The 22,873-nt window shown below is 40.8% G+C and overlaps 1 protein-coding gene across 1 annotated transcript in view; it reads right to left on the bottom strand.

Annotated features, from left to right (window-relative positions):
- MYO1E (myosin IE) overlaps positions 1–22,873 on the bottom strand; it is a 213,188-nt gene that overhangs the window by 108,325 nt on the left and 81,990 nt on the right. The window contains exons 2-4 of the mRNA XM_060621053.3: positions 21,279–21,422; positions 12,672–12,761; positions 10,419–10,513 (exon numbers count right to left, since the gene is read on the bottom strand). Of these exons, the coding sequence (XP_060477036.1) occupies positions 10,419–10,513; positions 12,672–12,761; positions 21,279–21,422 (329 nt within the window). The remainder of the gene's footprint in view (positions 1–10,418; positions 10,514–12,671; positions 12,762–21,278; positions 21,423–22,873) is intronic.

Here is a 22,873-nt window from a genome sequence, read left to right as displayed (position 1 = left end):
GCAGAGAGCAGAGACGGGATATAAGCCAAATATTAGAGGTGCTCTGATTTTTTTAAATCTTTTAATCGTTAAAAAAAATTTTTTTTAATGTTTATTTATTTTGACAGAAAGAGAGACAGAGCACAGGTGGGGGAGGGGCAGAGAGAGGAGGAGACACAGAATCAGAAGCAGACTCCAGGCTCTGAGCTGTCAGCACAGAGCCCGACGTGGGGCTCGAACTCACAAGACCGCGAGATCATGACTTGAGCCGACGTCGGACGCTCCACCGACTGAGCCACCCAGGTGCCCCCAAATCTTTTAATCTTTAACCTTTACTACTGCAAACCTTAGGGGTTCAAATCCAAGATGTCTTTTGAAGCAGACAATTCAGAAATCTTAGACCCAATAGTGACACCCATCTCCTTTTCCTCTATGAAAATTTTCATATTCAGTCACCAAATGCTATTGATGTACCTTCAAAATCCCTCTCATCCCTTTATTTAATCCTGAAACAATATTTATTCGGCACATACTCAAGATGCAACCAATGAAGACTTTGCAAACTAGTGCTGGATCCATCAAGGATGGAATGCCCTCTTCTGTAGAAAACAATTACATCCGAATAGTTCCAGCAAAAAATAAAATTAGGAACTTGCACCCAACGTGATGCTTTCAAACTGACAACACATCTTTAAAACAAGCTAGGATGGCAAGAGCTGATGTGGGCCAAAAGTGATAGGAATTCACCTTTGATGGCAGCAATAAACCTGCCACATCAATGTTCTCCATGGCCCCGTATGTCTCCACAGAGGTCAGTTAGCAAAGGCTCTAGCAATGCTCTGGCCATACTGCCAAGATGGTAATATAGAGATGAAAACGAATACGCGGAAAAACTTGCTGGTCCTCCTTTCTCTTTTATCACACCATGATTATTTTGTTACATAGATTGGCAACGATGTCTCTCAGAGAGCCAAAGGTTCTAAAACACAAATTTGAATTCTGGATTTTGTAGCACAGAAGATGAATGAGCTAAGCAGCTATGGGTTGCTCATTCACTGGAATGGCAGGTGTCTACTCGTGTCTTCAGGAGCTCATCGATGTCAATGATACTAATGCAGCCAGAGCTGTTGTGTTTTTTTCTGTCGGCACTCTCCAGAGTCCATGTTTACCTCCTATTCTTGTAGTGCTTCACAGGCTTACTGAATGTCACACATCAGTCTCCCCTTTGCCTGTCCAGCTCAGGTCAGGCCCTCATAACCTCACTCGCTATCTGTATCCTCTCAAGGTCCCATGTCTTTTCTACCAGTAGACTCAATTTTGCAAACCAGACTTTTGTGCATCGTGTCTCTGCTCAGAGACCTGCAAGACATTGCCAAGGTCTGCAGGTTTGTCTCAGATCACCCGGCCTGTCATTCAAAGAGGGACCTGTCACCCAACCACACTTACGTCCCCAAATCGACCAGTCCGGCCCTAAAGCAATGTGGCTATAATATAGAAACAGAAGTGGAAGGTCCAGTTCTGGCCCACAGGTAATTTACAAGGACAGTTTGTCAGCAGAAACTTTTAACAACCACACTGACATCCTCCCCACTCTCTCCCCATCACACAGTATGGGTTCCAGAAGATCCCAGGCCATTCATGTTTTCTTCTTTCTACACATTCGGTTGGCGGTGGGGTGTGGTGGGGGGAGACTCAAATCAAGACCCAACGTCTCTGTGACCCCTTTGCTGACTGTTGTAGTCCAAAGTGATCTCCTCCTTATCTAAATGCAAATTGTACTTAGAGCTCACTTCAAGTGTTTCAGCTTCAAAAGTATCAGTAAATAAACATTTATTGTGTGTACCAGAGAAACACAGAAGCCTAACAACAGTTTCTAGTCATCAAAGATTGAAAAACGACTTAAAATGAGCACATGCAAATTAAGTAATAGTATTATTAAATAGGTGGTGAAAGTGAGGACTATATGAGTTGCTACTGAAATTCAGAAAGTAGAGAGATCACTGGGTTGAGGTTGATGAGAAAGGTTTGGGTGGGGGGCGGGGAGAACAACCCAGGCAAGGCTTTGGAGATGGAAGTGAACCTGACCCACTGGAGGGAAAAAAGTAGAGCATTTGGTTAGAGTAGCAGAAAATAGAGTGAGAGGTGTCTCAAGCTAGGGACTTTGGACTCTACTAGGCAATGGAGAGCCACTGAAATGTTTTAGCAGAAGTGCAACATAGTTTAAATGATATAATAATTTCGGGGGCGTCTGGAGCCTGCTTCGGATTCTGTGTCTCCTCTTTCTCTCTGCCCCTTCCCTACTTGTGCTCTCTCTCTCTCTCTCTCTCAAAAATAAATAAACATTAAAAAAATTAAATAAATGATAAAATAGGAGCATTTATCTGGCAACCATGTTTGGAAGAGAGAGTTGTGGAGGTGTAAGTTTTGGGGTAAAATGAAAAAAGAACCATTATGAACTTGTGCAATTTGAGACACTGGTATGTCACATAAAGGAGACTATTATGATGATACATTTGTGCTTCAGGCAGGAGTTGGTAAACTTTTCCTGTACAGGCCCAGCCAGATATGTTCTCTGTCACTACTCAACTGTGCCACTGAAGCACAGAAACAATCAGAGATAATGTGAAACAAACGGATGTAGCTTTGTTCTAATGAAACTTTAACAACAATGGGCCACAGTTTTTGAACCCGCCGTTTAGGAGAAAGCCCAGCACTGGAGGTACAGGCTCTCTTACTTCTCACAGTTGGAGTACCTTCTCACGTCTTCATGTAATATGACAGTGTTAATGCCCATGTGATAAAGAATGATCCCAGCTTTTAGTTGAGAAGAACTCAAACAACTTAAATACATCTCCTTATAAATTTATCAAATGAACATATCCATTGAAACTTAAGATAGCTTCTTAAACAGATATTAACCATGTACATCATCAAGATTTCCTAAAGTCTGAAAGTATGAACAAAATGAATATTTATTCAATGTTTACTTAATATCAGAATTCTATTATTTCAAAAAGGTCCACTTTATAATACACAGTTGTTTTATTTTTATGTGCGAAATAGGCATAGTTTTCAGTAGCACATCAGGGTATCTTTGATAAATGCATACATTTAGGGGTGACTGGGTGGCTCGATCAGTTAAGTGTCTGACTTTGGCTCAGGTCTTATGACTTGTGGTCCATGAGTTCGAGCCCCGTGTTGGGCTCTGTGCTGACAGCTCAAAGCCTGGAGCCTGCTTTGGATTCTGTGTCTCCCTCTCTCTCTGCCCTCCAGCCCCTGCTCACACTCTGTCTCTCTTGCTCTCTCAAAAAATAAACATTAGGGGCGCCTGGGTGGCTCAGTCGGTTAAGCAGCCGACTTCAGCTCGGGTCATGATCTCGCGGTCCGTGAGTTCGAGCCCCGCGTCGGGCTCTGTGTTGACAGTTCACAGCCTGGAGCCTGTTTCAGATTCTGTGTCTCCCTCTCTCTGACCCTCCCCCGTTCATGCTGTGTCTCTCTCTGTCTCAAAAACAAATAAACGTTAAAAAAATTTAAAAAAATAAATAAACATTAAAAACAATACAAATGATAAATGTACACACTTAAAACTACATGGCTCGAACGGAACATAATGCGGGGTGAAAGGCAGGGTTATCTGTAAAGCTGGCCCTGCTGGCTTCCTCCACTGATGAAGGGCTTCTTTAACAGAACACACCAAATGCATGCATCAATATACATCCATAATCCCCTCGCACATGCCCCGGAATAACAAGTCAATCAAGATAAAGAAATGACCGAGGTATGGTCACCTACTTATATATGCATCCTTGTTAAGAAACTGAGATTAACATATTAGTAAGGTCATGATCTTTCATTAAGTCCATCTGTCTGTCCTCTACTGATGACAAAGCATCATCATCAGCTGCCTGGGTTGCATGGCCAACAACCTATAAAGGATTAGGTTAAAACAAGCATCTGTGCTTGGGTGGGGGGCAGGGAGACTTTTACCCTAGGAGCTCAAGTCCTGGATAACAAACCTCACCTCATAGTAGATGGTAGCTTTAACACCTCCACTGAAACGTGGGACATTTGAGCACTTAGCTCAAATACAGTAGCGTGTATTGAAAGTGCATGAGGTTTAAAGTCAGGCTAGGGCTAAGTTCAAATAGAGACTCTGCCATTTACTAGTTTGAGGATCTTAGAATTCTCTTAAGCCTCCGTTCCTGGATGAAACCTTGGGAAACAATAATGCCGACACCCAGAGTCGGCATTATCAAATATCAATATCAAAAGATATTGATGTTCTGGGCCCACCATAAATCAGTTGAAACAGGATCTCTAGATGCGGAGTCTAGATTTCTTTATAGGCGCTGAACTAATAAAGGCAGTTCAGGAATTGGAAATCTTTATCCCTGGAAAGTTAAATTGGAGAATGCAAGGCACGGTGGATGAAATTAGCATCTACAGCAGCCACTTTTCCAGCCTTTCTGCCAATGAGCTATTGAGGAAGACTTGGGGGAACACCTAAGGCAAATCCTGGGTGTTTATTCCTAAGACTTAACCTAAAGGATGGCAGGGGTTGGCAGGACAATGTAGGTTACTGAAAGGGGTCTAACCTACCAGGGAGTCGGGACAGGAAAATAAACACCAGAAATTATGGGTTTTCCCCAGGTAAGTAGACTTCTCAGGAGTAGAGCAACATCCTTCCCTGTCTCCACATAGTTATGGGGGCCATGATCTGAGGACATTCACCAAGATGCTCATCCATCTGCTCTGAAGTCAAACTGGAAACGGGAATCTGGCTCTCCTCGTGGACTGTGTTCCTGGGAAACAATTAACTGACCATCCAGGGCAGAATTCTCCTTATAAAATCATGAATTAAAGTCTAATCCATACTCATTCATGAGTGTTGTTGGCCAGCGTCAGCCTACCTGAGCCTGCTCAACCCCAGCTATTTTCACAAATCAAGTCTGTAGACAGTTGCAAAACTCAGGACCAAGACTCTGATGGAGGCCTATACTTGAGAAAGCAGCCTGTCTTCTTCCTTGAGTTCTTTCTTTTTAAATTCAATTTGTTACACTGATTTCTTGTCCTGCAATGGTCAGCCATCTGTCCATCCTGTCACCATATCCATGTCTTATGAAAACATGAGTAAATCTGGGAGGAAACTGATAATACTGCCTCTGTGTGCTGCCATCATCCATCCCATGTGAAGTGTGCATTTCATCCTGTAGACAAAGTGACACCTGGTGGGAAATTGGGAAGTGAGGTCTCTTAAAAGAACATGGGAGAGATTAGGTCATTAATTCTGTACTTCCTAATTAAATGATACTAAAAATTCCTAGTCTGACCAGCTATGGCAGAAGCCCTTAGCACAAGGGCAAGGCCTCCCTTCCAGCCCCCAGGAAAATTAGGTTGTTTTCTCTTCCCAAATGCATTCAGGCCAACAGCATCTGACTCAGGCCCAAGTGAACAAGCACACAGCTCTCCCAGTGTCAGTGGCTGCAAACTGGGGCCTCTCTATTCCAAATGGCATTTCCCTGCCTTCGCTTTCCTCTAGTGTTATTTGGAAGAGAGATTCCAAACTGGGAGATCCGTCCACCCACAGATGAAGAAACCGAGGCCCAGACAAGTGTTAGGTTTGCTACCCAGGATCACAGAGCTGGTGAGAGTGAGCCACAGCATCACGCAGAGAGCAAATCTACTTTCTCAAAGCAGATGAACTATGGCTCTTAGGTAGTAAAGAGAGGTCACGCTTTTGCCTTCTGTCTCAGGAGGTAATCCCTAGGGCCCTGGAATATCCTGCCTCACAGAGTGTCTCTGTTTGCCTGGGGGCTTTGGAACTGGACAATGATTTATGATAAGGGCTTTGGAAAGCATCACGTAAGTACTGACCCCTGGAGGAACTAGAGACTATAGGTGTTAGCCCGAAGCCTCATGGGGGACTGGACACTAAAGTCAGCCATGCAGGCCGTGTGTGATTGAACCCAAATTAAAACTCTGGACAACAAATTTTGCGTAAACTTTCCCGGTTGGCCATACTCCAGGTTGGCAACGCTACCACCAACTCGCACATAAATGGAAGGAGGTAACACCATCCATGACTCCAGGGGGAGTGGATGAGCAGAAGCTTCACATTTGGACCCCTTCCAGACCTTCTTTTGTGTGGTTCTGATTTGTATCCTTTTGCTATAGTACAACTATAATTGTAAGCACAGCACTTCTATGAGTTCTGTGAGCTATTCTGGTAAAGTATTGGACCCAACGGTGCTGGGAACCCCTGAATTTTTATCTAGCTGGTCAGAAGTGAGGGTGACCTGAAACCCCCAAACTTGCAGCTGGTGTCCAAAGGGCAAGCAGTCTTGTGAAGGACTGTCCCTTAGCCTGTGAAGTGTGCCCTAACTCTGCGTAGTGTCAGAAACCAAAGCAGATCCTTGCTCCACCATCACCTGAATTATAGCATAGCCACTGCAACAGAAATCCTTAGAGCAGGGTGTTCAAGTCTTTGCCACCTGAACAGCTGGGAGAAGGATCCTAAAGAACACAGGTCCTGCTCCAGTGCCCGTGCACCTTCATGGATGGATGAGGGGGAAGTGAGAGTGGGAGACAGGAAGGCTGGGTCACTGAAGCAGTTTCCAGACTTGTGAAGCTCAGGCAACAAGACCAGTCCCTTCTTTCTCATCTCACTAGAGTCCCGGGAGGAAGGACAAAGGGCAAGGGAGTGTGTCTGAAAACCCACCCAATACTCTCTAACGTAATGCCAGTCAAGGAAACGCCTCCTATCTATTATCTATTGGCCAGTGAGCTCCACTTGGGGTCAAACAGAAGCATTTTCTGCTAAGCAACAACTCATCATCACCCAAGTATCCCCTTCCAAAGGAGCTTAACTGCATCTAATTAAGTATTTAGATCTAACTTCCGATTTACAGAAAGTCCAGTTGAAGGACTCAGTGTAATTAGACCATGAGGGAGCAATTAGACAAATCTACAAGGTGTCTATCAGGAAATGAGGTTGCTCTTTTCACCAAGTCAATGGCATGAAAAAATAATGGGGGCAGTAGGAGAACTATGGTAGAATAAGAAAAAAAAAAAAAAAAAGAACAGTCATGACAAAATGCAACCAGTGTTCCTTGATTTACATAAACCTGTGGGTAAGGACATGTTTGTAACAGAGAAATTTGAATGTGGACCTGTTTAATTTTAGATGATATGAAATTATTATTAATTATTTAGTTGTGATAATGATCCTGGTACAAAAAAAGAAAGCGTTTTTTATTTTCCAGAGATATATATGGAAATATTTAGAGGCAAAATGTCATGAAGTCTGTATTTACCTTGAAATACTTGAAGTCTGTATTTACCCTCGAAAGGCTTCAGTGTTTTTGCTTTATAGTTTTCACTTCAGAATCATGTAAATGTTTTATGTAATTATAAAACAAAATTAAAAATTTTAAACCACTAAAATCCAAAATAAAATAAATGAACCTGTTAGGTTAGACTGGCACAAAAGACACAGAAATAGATTCTTTTAAGTGACTTTTAAAACTCAATATTTTGCTTGTACATCTGAAGGACAAAAAGAATAACAAACAAATTTTAAAGTGAACTCAGTTTTGCTATTAATAATATTGGTAGTTATTTTAAAGCATTAACAAAACTACTCATGTGTTTTATCCATTACATATGTTTACTCATTTATATTTATACTTTTTACATACCCAGTATAAAGCAAATAACTGTGATAATGTCACCAGGAACCAAGATTTTCAGCATAAGAAAAAATGGGGTACAAATATAAAAACCAGAGAAGTAAAAATCCTATAATCTTAAAAATGAACTGGAAATTATCAGTATGAACTCATGTTTCATTGTTTTTCTTAGAAAAAGTTCTTTTTCTTTGCCTGTTAGCACTCTTAATGAGTAGATTGATGGTCTCTAAGTACCATCTTCCAGTAAAATGAACCAGGACTTTTTGGTGAAATGGTTGACTCTAGGGATCAGGAGAAAACGTACAAGAGAGCCTGACATCATTTTTTTTTTTTTTTTAAGATTTTATTTTTAGTAATCTCTGCAGCCAACATGGGGCTTGAACTTACAACCCTGAGATCAAGAGTCGCACACTCCACCAACTAAGCCAGCCAGGAGCCCTGAGAGCCTGATGTCTTAGATAAGAAAACTATCAAAGACAACTGGGGTCATGTTAAAGGACACAGAAGCCAATACAAAGGGCTCCCAATGGCCAAAAACAGGACCATTTGAGCTCCAAAGAAAAACTGCAATGTAAGTAAACAGACAAGATATTTAAAATCTACTAGTTTGGAATGATACTGAAAATAACACTTTATCCTGGGAGGTTGCTAGAGCATCAACTCATTGCTTTGAAAATCGGTAAATAAAGACAACAAATCAAGCTCTGTATCTAGTTTTCCCACATAAATTGTATTTTAGGGTAACTAAATAATTCCAGCAATAAATGTGGAAGGAATAACAGAACTAGAAAATAACTGCTTTTCAACCACAAATGAAACCATGATGTGAAATGAGAATTTATATTATAATGGATGGACCCACTGGTAATCTGAACATCACATGAAGAGAGACCAACAAGCATTAAGGGCATGGCATCATGGACAAAACATTTTTGCCAAAACATTAAATCTGAACCTGATCAAGCTTTTAGATCTAAATAGAGATTTACATGAAATATTGGGGACAGAGGAACGTCATGGTATACAACCAGCTAATCCCAGACTGTGGAAAATTCTGCAGGGGAGCAATGTTTTCTTTAACAAGTAAATGCCAAGAAAACAAAAAGAATAAGAGAAAATCGTTAATGATTAGGAGACTTGAGACACATACAACCCAGTGCCATGTGTGAGCCTTGTTTGGAACCTGAGTAAAAATAAACCAACTAAAAAAGAGAATTTGTAAGACAGACATGGAATTGTAATACTGGTAACATTAGATATATTAAAAGAATTATTCATTTATCAAGTATGATAAGAACGATAGTTTAGAGGCACATCTTAAATCAATGACAAGTGAAATAATTTGCTACCTAGGATATGCTTTCAATAACCAAGTGGGGGGCAGGATGAAGGACAAGGTAAAAGAGGATTAGCCATATAGGAACGTCTGTATAAGCTGGGTGATAGATCCACAGGAAATTATTATATTATAATACTCTTTCTCATTTTGTCTATGTTTGTAAATATTCAGAACTCAAAATTTTTTTAAAGTGCTTCGGTTAAAAAAATAGAAGAACTGGGGCACCTGGGCGGCTCAGTCGGTTAAGTGTCTGACTTGGGCTCAGGTAATGATCTCACAGCTTGTGAGTTTGAGCCCTGCGTTGGACTCTGGTGCTGACAGTTCAGAGCCCTGGAGCCTGTTTTAGACTCTGGGTCTCCCTCTCTCTCTGTCCCTCCCCTGTTCGTATTCTCTCTCTCTGTCTCTGTCTCTGTCTCTCTCTCTCTCTCTCTCTCTCTCTCTCTCTCTCAAAAATGAATATATATAGGGGGCGCCTGGGTGGCTCATTCAGTTAAGCGTCCGACTTTGGCTCAGGCCATGATCTCATGGTTGGTGAGTTCAAGCCCCACATTGGGCTCTGTGCTGTCAGCTCAGAGCCTGGAGCCTGCTTCAGATTCTGTGTCTCCCTCTCTCTCTGCCCCTCCCCTGCTCATCCTCTGAATCTCTCTGCCTCTCAAAACTAAATAAACGTTAAAAAATTTTTTTTAATTAAAAAAATATACATAAAATTCTAAAGAGATGAAGGCAAATATGACAAAATGTTAACAACTGTCAAGTTTTAAGTGATGGGAACATGGATGCTTACATTCTCCGTTTGTTTGAAAATGTTCATAATAGTAAACAAAATTGTAAAAGCACTTCAACCCAGCAAAGACACAGAATTGGCTAAAAGGTTGAAAGGATTTTGAAATGGAGCCACAGACACTTAAGGCTGGTGTTTGCCAGTGATGCCCTCAGAAGATTAAAAGTCGATGACAAAGGATACTAAAACAAGTTCAAATGTGAACTACTCAGTTATTAAGGAAAAGAAAAAGAGGGGCATAGGGACTCCAGCCGACAAAATAGTGAAACACGCTTATTGTACCTACAACATAAAGGGTCTTCAATACAGAGGGAAGTCAGTCAAATGGGAGGGGAGATATTTTATGATGTTAGCTCAGAGCCCAGTGACAATCAGAGAGAGGTCAGGCTAGAACCACGTGCCCTAAAGCCTTAACGCCTTAAGCAACCAAAGTATGAACCACAATCCCCTGAAAACACAAAGCTTTTATGATGTGGAGTTATAAAGTAACCCAAGACAAAGCAGATCGCCTGCTTGTTACCCAGGTACCTAAACCAGCCTCTGACCCCAGCAGCTATTGAAAAAGCACTGTTCCTTGACAGAATGCTAACTTCGGCGTGGTCTCACGCCCTCATAAGGTTCTTTCCCATACCTGATGATGACACACTGGTTCTCTCTGTCAATGATCATGTTTCTGTACATATTATCTGCAAGAGCATAGATATGTGGTGGGTTTTCATACTGAGCCTAGAGAAGCAAAAACAAAACGAAAACAAAACCATGGTCAGATAGAGCAACACATTAGCGTTTCTTTTCCTGGTCTCAGAAATGAATTCGCCACTGTAAAGTGCCAGTCTTAAGGGTTGCATAACACAAGAATTCCTAAGCTTGCCTAGGTCATCAGGAGTTACACCTAACAAAATGGAGATGGGCTTGGGAAGGACTCTTCTGTCTCCAAAGTGTGTGACTCAGCCTTCAGAAGTGAACCACATCTTCAGATGCTCCAGCACCACACCCTTCCACCCGACACGCCTCTGCAGACATTCCATTTCTAAATGTTTCTGAAGACACCTGGGCCACAGGTCTCAAGAGAGGCCTACTAAAAACCTGGATCTGACTTTTACTAGAATTCCAAATCCCCACATAATTTTCTTTCTAAGAGGTAAGGCAGAGACTCTGGAACCCTAGACGAAATTAAGTGAAACTATCTCTGAATGAGAGAACCTAACATTTCCCATGAGAGGGCAAGAGGTATAGTCCTTTAAAGGGATGAACCGGTTTGACCAGTTTGTTTCATCTCAACAGATGAAAAAAATCCTACCACATCTCGATATTTCCTCCCCGGGGTACTCTGCTTTCCTCTCATGGGCTAGCTTAGCTACGCAGAAATACAAATTCACCAAGAAATTCATGGTGTCAGGACAACTTCAGCCCCACTTTCTTCAGTTTCTTGGAGTTTAACACCACTACCTCAAATATTACTAAAAAGGAGAATACTTCATGTGGTACAAAGCTGAAGAATCTTTCTTGCATTTAAGACCATCTAACATCAAACAGTGAGCATGGCAGATCCAGTGAGAAGACATTTAGACTCTGTCTTACCCTTCACTGGTCCCATCTCTAAAGTAGGGATAATATTGTCCAATACTCAACAGATCTGAGTACTTAACTTCTCTGAGACTTAGTTTCTTCATCTGTGAAAGAGGATTGCTCATCTGTGAAATGGGGTTGGACAGTGATACACAGTCAGCACCCGGGGGGTGTTTTATTATTGCTGCAGCTACCACAGTACCCGGCATTCAGCAAATACCAATTTTACAACACTCTGACCATTCGCAGTTAAAAATAAATACACCTTTTAAAATTCTAGGGCATTTCTTTAAAGAGAACTCTTTAAAAGATAAATGGTCTAAAAGGGACTCATGTAGCAATGCTTTTCCGAGAACTGGAAAGAAACAACGTGAATGCACAGCACTTGCACCCGCCCCGCCTTGGCCTTGGCCAGGATTGAGAATGCCAAGCCAGCTCCGTGCCTGCTGCCCCCGGGGCCCCGCTGATCAGGGCGCCAGGGCAGGGCTAGCCTCTGTTGACAGTGTTTCCCTTGTGCTGGGCTCCCATAAAGGCAGCATTATCAAAGGTCTTTCGCGTGGCAGCCTCCTTGGGCTCCAGCTACCAGTACCATTCATCTGGCAACAATGGGGTGGGCTCTTGCTCTGGGTAAATTGCCTTCCACTTCAACTGATGAATTTGTGTGGGCTCTCTTTTGTTTGTTTTCCAGGGGTCAGGATTAATGAACGCTCTCGTGCTTCTGCTGAGGAGGAAAGAAGGAAGGAAAAAGATGCAGAGGAGAGGCCTGGGGAAATACTGAATCCCATAAGGAAATATATTAATTAGAATTACAGTTTCTATTTTCATCACACACAACGAAAATGGCTATGGAGCTGGATCTGAATAGGGACCAGAGTCACATTAATAAAGAAATAATGAAAAGATTCATTTTTCATGTTCCATTCACAGCCACAGCTTAACTAAGGTTCTGATTTGGAGAGATTCGTTCTCATCGCCCTATTTATTTTTTACCCATTACTGATTTTTTAGTCCTTAGAATTTTGTGGCCTGTGTGGAAAGAGGAATTCCCCCCTGCTGCCCCCGACACACGCTGTAGGTCCTACATCCTATTTGACTAGTTTTGTATATAATAGTACTATATTAGATAGCCCTACGCTTTTTTGAGCTGCATTCTAACCAGCAGCACATTAAATATCAAACACTGTCACCTACTTGAGCTTCCCCAATAAATAATTCATAATAAGAAAATGCAAATGTATTACCAACTTCAAGAAAAACTACCCATGCGTCATAAAAGCCCCAAACACTACAGTAATTTATGTGGCATGTTACTTACCGCTCCTTGGTACATTTCAATCTCCTTTTCCCCAAAATATGGCATCTGCTTGAAAGGGTTGACTGAGATTAATACGGATCCTATATATGTCTGAATTTATATCCAGTTAAGGTCCAGCATTAATCTTCACAGCTACACACTTTTCAAATTAAGTAACCAGATGTTATCAGGAATTCATAATGACTGTCCAAACAAAAAGCTCAAATACCTGTTTTCTAAAAGATTACAAATAAAGACAAAAGCAATTACCAACTAGCTCGGGTGCTGATCCTCTCCAGGAAGAGTAATGAGATAAATTACCAAGGTGCTACTAAAAGAAACCATTATTTTAAATGAATTGAAGCACATCCTTTTAAGACAGGGGACAGGTATGGCTAGGAAGCAAAACAAAACAGAACAAAACAAAACAAAACGGAAGTGACCTAGAAGTGAAAGGAGCAAGTATCATTACTTTTCTCGAATAGTATTTTTTCCTGGAACTTTCATATCTCTTAGGTATACTAAAAATGTATTTACTTACTCATTTAACAAATAGATACATGATGAACTGAACAGGCCTACTCCTTAGAAGCTATGGCGAACTGAGTTATAGCTATAAGACATTATTTGGAGCAGAAAATTACAAGCCCACACAGATTAGGTTTAGGGAAAAAAGGTATTATTTCTACATGGGGAATCTAGGAAGGCCTTTCAGAAGAGAAAGTGTTCATACTGACTCTTAACTGTTTTATACAACACATTATAATGTGCCCAAATACATGAAGTATTATTATAACATAAAAATATTTCCATTTATTTATTCAATAATTGACTAGTTTGAATTGGGCATCTACAATATGCCAGGCACTGTTCTGGATACTGGGGATACAGCCATGAACAAAATAGAAGAGATCAAACTCTCTGCCCTCTTAGAGGAAAATAAAAATTATTTAAAAAAAAAAAGAGAGAAAACAACAACAAACACAACAAAATACACATACTTGAAGCGCCTGGGTGGCTTAGTCGGTCATCTTTCGTGGGTTCGAGCCCTGCATTGGGCTCTGTGCTGACCACCTGCTTCGGATCCTCTCTCTCCCTCTCTGTCTGCCCTTCCTCCCTCTCCTCAAAAATAAACATTAAAAAAAAATACACATATTCAACATTATTTATTTTAATCAAGGATTTCAAAATGTTTGGAAATTTCGCAGTTAAAGGTGTAAAGTGATGACATTTCCTCCCCCAAGGGGGCATTTATATATTTATATGATAGGACCTGGGTGTCAAACAGAGTAGCACAAGGAATCCAGTCAGATAACCCAGTTCTACTCTGACCTTGGGCAGGTCACATCTCTAAGCTGTGGCTAATGGGTGATGGCGTAAAATAGCACCTACCTGATAGGTTTATTATGACAATTAAATAAACAGAATAGGGGCACCTGGGTAGCTCAGTCGGTTGGGCATCCGACTTTGGCTCAGGTCATGATCTTGCAGTTCGTGAGTTCGAGCCCCTCAACCGGCTCTGTGCTGACAGTGCAGAGCCCACTTTGGATCCTCTCTCTCCCTCTTTCTCTGCCCTTCCCTTGCTCATGAGCTCTCTCTCTCTCAAAAATAAATAAAACATTAAAACAAACAGTATAGAAAGTTCAGCACTTTCCTTAATTTGTGTACCTTGAGATGCTTCTTCTGTCGCATATTAATGTATTTGAGACACAGCTTTGGTGTTATTATTGAACACAAATGAGCCAAGTGTGGGATAGATCAGATAATATTTGAAAATTAATATTTACATGTGAAGGTGAACATATGGAATGATTCCATTGCCATTCTGCTCCCCTTTTCACTGACCAGAAAGATCTTTAGGCTTGAAAGGGCTGACCATGAAAGAGTAGGAGAGAAGACAGGGCTGTTTTAAGAGCACACCCAGATGCAACACCCAGATACTACTCAGAGGGCAATTCTTGGCATTAAGAGCAAAAGGGAATGAAATGGTGAAATCCTAACTGAAAATCACTAAAGAATCATGGAAGAATGGCTGAGAGCAAATGTGGTTCCAAGTGCCAAAGCCAGGTGAGGCCAGCGACAGATTACTAGCGGTCTACTTGTTTTTGAGGCAAAATTGAGAACAGATTGATTTATTATTAAAATTATTAAGCAGATAAGAAATGCCCATGATGTTGTAACCAAGAGCCAGTAAGCATTGGTAATATGAACACTGATCGAACACAAACACATTTACACTTACACAGTACTAATTAAACTCCTAACAACAACCCTATCACTCTTTCACTCCTATTTTACAATGAGGAAACTGAGGCATAGAGAAATTTAAAAACTTGCTCAAAGTCACAAGCTAGTAAGTGGCAGAGCTATGATTCAAACCCAGGCAGTCTGGTTCTAGAGTACACGATCTTAATCAATAAGCTATAATGTTTTTCTAAGTTAGCAAGTATTGTTGCTATTGTTAATATTGTTATTACTACTGGTAGCATTGCCAGATACAATAAATAAAATACAAATACCCAGTTAAATTTGAAGTTCAGATAAACAATGAATAATTTGTTTTACATATGTATATATATTTCCCCCCCAATAGGCATGCCCCAAGCAATTCTTCAGACACATTTATACTAAAAAGTAATTTGTTATTTATCTCAAACTCAAGTTTAACCATACATCCTGTATTTTATCTGGCAATCCTAAGTTGGTAGCACAAGAATTTCATGCAGGATGGATGGGGGTTCAGTTAGAGGGCTCTATGGTCTCTTATAACTTAGATTCTGTGATTCTTTGAGGACTCGAAATTATATAACCCTTAGTTGATTTTTTTTTTTTTTTAAGTATCCTTTCCACATGGTAGGAACTAAATCAAAACTCAGTGAATGTGGTTTGGCCCTCATTCTGAGTCTCATGCTAAACAAATATAGTAATTCTTTTTTTTTTTTTAAGTTTATTTATTTATCTGGGGTGGGGGGGGAGAGAAGCAGAGAGAGAGAGAGAGAGAGAGAGAGAGAGAGAAACCCAAGCAGGCTCTGCACCACCAGTGTGGAGCCCCACACAGAGCTCAAACTCACAAACCCATGAACTGTGAGACCACAACCTGAGCTGAAATCAAGAGTCAGAGGACTAACCGACTGAGCCACCCAGGTGCCCCAAAAATATAGTAATTCTTATGGTAAACACAATTTTCAAGAAATACAGCACTGCTACAACCATCCTCATTTCAGAAGAGGAGATGTCTAGATCTACATTTAACTCAAGGTGAAAACAAACTTGACCAAGTATGTACGATCTGTGCATGGCGGAAGGTGAGCCTTCCCTTAGTTGTAAAGGGAATGCTGTGAATGCAACCTGTCCTGGACAGATCAGCACTACACACAAAGAAGAAAGAGCAGCCTGAGGACATAAGCTAAAAATATCAGCTCCCCACCAACCCCTTCCTACCCAAGCCCTTGGCCATCTGATAAACATGTATTGGGCTGCATGAGAGCTCCTATAGGAACCAATACTTTTTTTACTCTGAATAATAAGCTATGTGAAAAGACATCCTAGAATGTCTTGATTTTCACTAAGTAGTGTACATAAATTCTGGTAAGAAGACACAGAAAGGGGTGCCGGGGTGGCTCAGTTGGTTAAGTGACCAACTTCAGCTCAGGTCATGATCTCACGGTTTGTGGGTTTGAGCCCCATGTCGGGCTCTGTGCTGACAGCTCAGAGCCTGGAGCCTAATTCAGAGTCTGTGTCTCCTTGTCTCTCTGCCTCTCCCCTGCTCGCACTCTGTCTCTCTCTCTCAAAAATAGATAAAACATAAAAAAAGAAGAAGAAGAAGACACACAAAAAAACCCTCTTTCAGATCATTCTAGGCCAATCCTGAATCAGTGACGCAGTAGAAGAGGGAAAACTATAGCTATTCCCTCACTCTTCCAGTAGGGCTCTCAAGGTCAATATTATTTGGGAGGATTCCTGAAAAATAAAGTTTGGTTTGAGATGAATAATGCAGGTCAGGCCTGGCTAAGTAGCTACAAACTTAACTAAATCAAAAGAATTAAGAGAAGAGAATGAATTTAGTATTTGAAGAAAACAAACATAATTTAGTTATTCCAGGTGTGAATTTGGCCTAATTTGTTTATCTGATGGCCTGCCCTGCTTTTCACCTGGTCTGCAGAGACCCCAGCTGCTTCTCTGAGATCACAGGTCTCCTACTAGGTGGGGCCCTTTCCCAGACAGCTCAAATACTCACTCCCACTCTCTACTACATAATTCAGGTGTGCCTTTGGAAAAAGCTGCTCAGCAGAATCAGAATGTAACCTGTCTCCACCCACATAATTTATGGTTGTGAAGGTGTGGCCCAAGGTTAATTTTCAAAATGTATGGAGACATGAGGCTATGATACTATATACACACACATACTAACCAGACAAAAATAAAATAAACATCCTCTTATCCAATAGAATGTACAAGACAGATGAGACCCAACAGATCTTTAATTGATTGGTTTCCAAACACTTGTGGATCCATGAGTTTTCATTGTTCTGCAGCAAGGATGACAGAAAGACAAACACACCTTGAATCTTTTATGAAGCTCAATACATTGACTATATAGGATTGTTTTTTACTTGTAGATAATTTCCTTTCTACTTCTGGGGTGTTAAAACATTCTTTTTTTTTTTTTAATTAACTTTATTTTTAAGCAATCTCTATACCCAACATGGGGTTCAAACTCATGACCTTGGGATCAAGGGTCACATGTCTTACTGGCTGAGACAGCCAGGTGCCCCCTAAAATATTCTTTTTTTTATGAAATGTGATGATAGCACAGGTTCTGTAAGTTTTTTTTTAAGGGTCTTATAGGCAAAGTTGAGTTTTAACTTAAAAAAGAAATTTTTTTTTAATAGCAAGTGAATTTGCAAAACCACCCACACTGATCTAGTTGACTTCCCTGGATGTATCATTGAAGAGAACAGGGAGGTGAGGTGACTTCCTGAAGCCACATACGTGGAACTTGAGCCCCTGGCTCCGGCCACCAGACCAACATCCATGTCACCGCAGCAGGCTGTCACCGCAGCACGCAGCCCCCTCCGTGTGAGCTGACTGCCAAGGGCCAAACCTCGGAACTACTGCACTGCCTTGGGCTCCAGTTGCTCTGACACAAAAGTCTCAACCAATTCAAGGGCTGAAAATGCCAAACACACTTGAGTGTGGTCTTTGAGTAAAAACAAATTGGGAGAAAGTTGGAGCAAATGAGCGGGGAGCGCTTTGCACAGGAACTATTTTCATCAGCGAAGTGGCTATAAATGATGTCTCGCCAAGCACAAGAACGAATACTGCGGTGTTTCCCTCATATATTTTAGAATGTAATTTTAAGAAGTGTGGCAACATTCAGGAAAAAAACGGATGGTAAATTAAACCTTCCTTGTCTTAGGATAAATAGCTGAAAATTATGGGGTTTTATTGGTAAACAGTGTTTGCATTTCCTAAGTAGATTTTTTTTTCCTAATGTAGAACAAAGAAATGTGCATTCAGCCTGAATGCATTAACGATTGATTGTTCCAAACGCTGACCTTCAATACAAAACAATGTGCTGGTATTAGTTGTAGAGGAGGCAAAAGAAGCAATTTTATAACTTAACATGAAATTGAATCTCTTCTTGCCTTAACTATTAAGCTTAGGAGAGAGAGGGAAGAAATCCTCTTATTTAAAATAATGTTACTCTATCATAATAACATTCCCATAGCACTGAACTGATAAAGGATGCTTTTATCACTTAACAGAGGAAAAGATCTGCAGTTAGACACTCGCTATCATGTCATAAACATCCAAAAGAATCCTCAAGCTTTCTCAAAGTCGAAAGCTGCTCTGCGCTCTTGATGGAAAGCACACGGATGCTGAGTTTCTCGTGTACTGAGTGGGTAGAGATTTCTAAAACACGAAGCCATTAATGGTCAACTAACTCATTTCCTTGGTAGAACACACGATTAGTCAGCCATTGATTCAAAGACATCAATTCAAAGGCTTGTAATCAGCCCCCTCTGTGTGAGTCATTTAAAAATTCTGCTGTCTGAATATAAAAAGCAAGTCTTGATAGTTAACAGATTTTCAATGAATACTTAATACAATGCACCATGCCAAGAATTATGCAGGAAACTAAGAAATATATGAGGCAAGATGATGCTATTTCTGTTAAAATTAACAAGAAAGCATGCATACACACACACAAACGTTTATATGTTAGACATGCAGATATATGTTAATATATATGTTAAGTTGAAAATTATACACCAAGAGGTTATGGTGGGATTATAGATGACAATCTCCTTTCTGGTTGACTGCATTTTATAAGTCATGTTAAATGAACGTATTGCTTTAAAGAGTTTTTGTTTTTATTTTTAAGAAGATATATGAAACAAAATTCCCATCCTCAAAGAGTTTCTGGGGTTTTAGGGGTAAATGATCTTTATACAGAGAAGGGTGAGTCTGTCCAGTTTGACGACGGACTGGCTGCTAACCACTAACATCATTTTTTTTCTTACTCAGCTTTTCAAAAAACCATGTTTCTATGTAAATAACATAATAAGCTAAGCTCATGTACTAAGAACATGGAAAATAATTTGCTCAACTATATTCAGTGGAAATTCTCCTTTAATGGGCTTGTCGATAAACCAATCTCCCATTTAATACACTTTCTATGGTAAAATGCATTTGAATTTTCAATAAGCAACTTTAAAGTTGAATTTTTGGAACATAACTCAGAAATACGGAAGGAACATACACACTTGCCTTAGTATATGATAATAAGTAATGCTTTCTGTTACTTACTGCGTTCATTATTTCATTTAGCCCTACAATAGGCTCATCTGGGAGATTTCATTATGCTCAGGTGGGAGATTTCATTACTGCCCCCATTTCACAGGTGAGGAAATCAAGGCACACAGATCCCAAAACTCGCATCAGGTCACCAGGCCCATGCGGAGTAAGGTTCGAAGCCAGGCAGTCCAGAACCACGTCCTGCACCCAACTCTTAATCACCTGCCAGTTCTCAGGGGCCACAGGACTTGCACACAGAAGTGTTATCATGATGATAAGCCCAGATTAAAGTGAGCATATGTCAATTTTTTGACCAAATAAAATGAAAACTTCCCACTGAATACAACTGCTTCCATACAATTAAAGCAAACTCTGCAGAGGTGTTTAGCAGTCAGCAAACTGTTTTCTCTAAAGGGCCAGAAAGTAATTATTTTAGGTCATATGGTCCTGGTGCAACCGCTCACCTCTGCCTTTGTAGCACAAAAGCAGGCACAGACAATAAGTAAAAGCATGAGCGCGGCTACATTCCAAGAAGACCTCTGTTACAAAATGGGCAGTGGGCAGATTTCATTTGCAGGCGGTAGGCTGCCTCTCCCATCAAGATGCTATTATTAACGTAGCTAACGAATCCAAATATATCTGCTAATGCTTAAAAAGCAGGGGTTTAGGGTTTTAACGATCCAGACATTTGGTAAAATTTCCTATGGTAAATAAGAAATGGCCCAGTATCCGTCGGAGCCATCCAAGTGTCTTGGAATAGTTTTGTTCATTAGTACTGCTGGTTAAAGACCTGGTGTGTTGAACTCCCCACTCACCAATGAGGAGACAAGCAATCCCTGCAAAAGTATTGTTGCATATGTATGGATGTTTTTAACTAATAGTCACACGAGTGGTATAAATAACAAACAGAAGCTACAGAAATCTATACCTCCTCAAGCTTTGGGGGTTAAAATCTAAAATGTATGCAACAGCAGCCGTAAACACTCCCCCATCACTGGTCCTCTGTAACACCATGGCTTCAGAAGTCACCAACTGCACCACAGTTGAACCTTCTGGTGCTGTCATATAGATTTCCACCGATCTTTACACATCTACAACCAACTCTCCAAACGTTTCATGAAGAGATGTTTGTACAGTTGCACCAAACAACATTGAATCCTGTACGAACTTAGGCAAATATCACAGTTCTCTGTGTATAATGAAGCCAACACACATTTAAATCAAATTTCCATTCTGAATTTTTTAAAGCCCTATAAAAAATGGCATCTGGCAAGCTAAAATTGAAACATAAAGAACAACTCAAGAATGTCAGACATTTTCAATAGTTGATCTTCCCATCTCATGTTTCCATTAGTAAACATAAGAATGCAGATAAACTGGCAAAATTGCATATTTTTTGCATGAGGCAATCTTTTTAAAACCTTTTAGGTCCGGACTGAACTGTCTGCTTTGCAATTAAGGAGATCTATGGACAGAATTCTCTGCAGACCTGGACTTTCCCTAGGAACGGCGGAGGTTTTAGATGCCACGTGCCTGGCTAAAGCACGTCAAAGGTACAGTGCCATCAACTGAAACAGACGAATACTGGCTGCATCTTTATTTTGTGAAATGCCAGGAAAATAATTTAGTATCACCTGTGCCCTTCCCACAACCTCAACAAAGGGGCAGAAAAGAACAAAACCGCGTTCTGAAATGGTGAAAATGACTCGAGGACCTCGTGTCCATTCAGAATTTCAGATGGATCTTCTCACACTAGGAACCAGCCACCTTTTCCTGGGGATATGGTCATCTTACTCAGAAAAGCCCAAAGAAGCTCATAAAGGATACAAAAATGTAGTCATCCATGTATCTCTTCTTTAGATTCTCCACGATGGCGTTCTCTGTGATCTTGGAGAGCAGGACCATGTCATCCACACCACTGTGCTTAACATTGTGGCTCTGCCAGTGGTACCGGTAGGCACCTTTGCTTCCCTGTGAACATAAAACACACAGTTCTTAGGATGGTTTATTTTCTCCCAGTGTAAAAAAAAAAATCACTAAGTTCCCATATCTTCTTCATATCAAATGAAGCAGAACGAGCAGAACAAAGATTTTTTAGCAATAGCTCTGGATTCACATTGCAGGTTGGCCACCTACAAACTAAGAGAAGTGGGGAAAAGTCATCTAGGCTCACTGTATCACGGAAGCTTCTCTTTTCTCATTTGTAAACTGGGAGAAATTAAGACCCACTCCATAGAGTTGCTGTAAGGATTGAATAAAAAAAACACACATCAAGTGCTGAAGAGTATCTAGAGTATAACACAATAAATGATTCAATGGTCTCCAATAATTCCTCAACCTTATCGTTCTGTAGAAGTAACAATAAAATAAGCAATGGAAGAGAAACTTTCTGGATTTGTTTTGCAAATTATATGACAGAGCTCAGAAGCAGAAGCAATATGTATCACACAATGGCTAGGTCATATTGTAATTTCTCAAATCATCTAAATCATTCTCCCTCCAAAAACTTATCACTGTCAATGTAATATTGGCCTCCAAGATTCAGAAGATAAGCTACATTAAAAAAAAAATTTTTTTTTAATGTTCATTTATTTTTGAGTGAGAGAGAGAGAGCAAGCGCACCAGCGGGGGGAGGGGCAGAGAGAGAGGGAGACACAGAATCTGAAGCAGGCTCCAGGCTCCAGGCTCCAAGCTTCAGCACAGAGCTAGATGCGGGGCTCGAACCTATGAACTGTGAGATCATGACCTGAGCTGAACACTCAACTAACTGAGTCCCTCGGGCCCCCCTAGATAAGCTACGTTTTGATGGCTGATCACTGCTACGTAAACAAGGAAATGGATAAGACAGCCTGAACGTGATTATAGAACATGCTGTGGACAGGAGGACCTCATCCAGCCCCGTGGCCTCCTTGGAGAGATGAAGCTATAGCCCTTGTAGGTTTACTGGGTTTACAACCTAACACCAGGGGTGGCCTCTGAACACCCTGTGGCCTGCAGGACTTCTTTCACTCGGCACTTCTGTAGTGGGATCCCCCATATGTTTAGCTATGTGCCAAGTCCTGCAGATGGGAGCACCACGGTGGTTGCACTTGGGAACCTCATGTCCATTGAAGGACACCTAGCAATTGACGGAAGTAATTCACACAACAGTCAATACGTAAACACATGTCAAATGGGTGTTTCAGGAAGGTGGAAGACTTTTTGGTCCGAGGAAAGACAGAAATAATTTCCTGGAGAAGGTGCCATTGGTAGTGGATCTAAAATATGTTGAATTGCCAGAGAAGACGAGGCAAGGAGGGCTATCCATTATAATCTACATTCACTAGGGCAAGAATCTAATATACATGAGATAATGGCAAATGATACATGACAAGATACTAGAAGATCCTTCCTTCCCTTCACAACCTTCATGCATCCTACTG

This window comes from Panthera onca, chromosome B3 (assembly GCF_046562875.1).
Source record: "Panthera onca isolate mPanOnc1 chromosome B3, mPanOnc1 haplotype 2, whole genome shotgun sequence".
Taxonomy (NCBI): domain Eukaryota; kingdom Metazoa; phylum Chordata; class Mammalia; order Carnivora; family Felidae; genus Panthera; species Panthera onca.
This window is presented reverse-complemented; position numbering and strand designations above follow the sequence as displayed.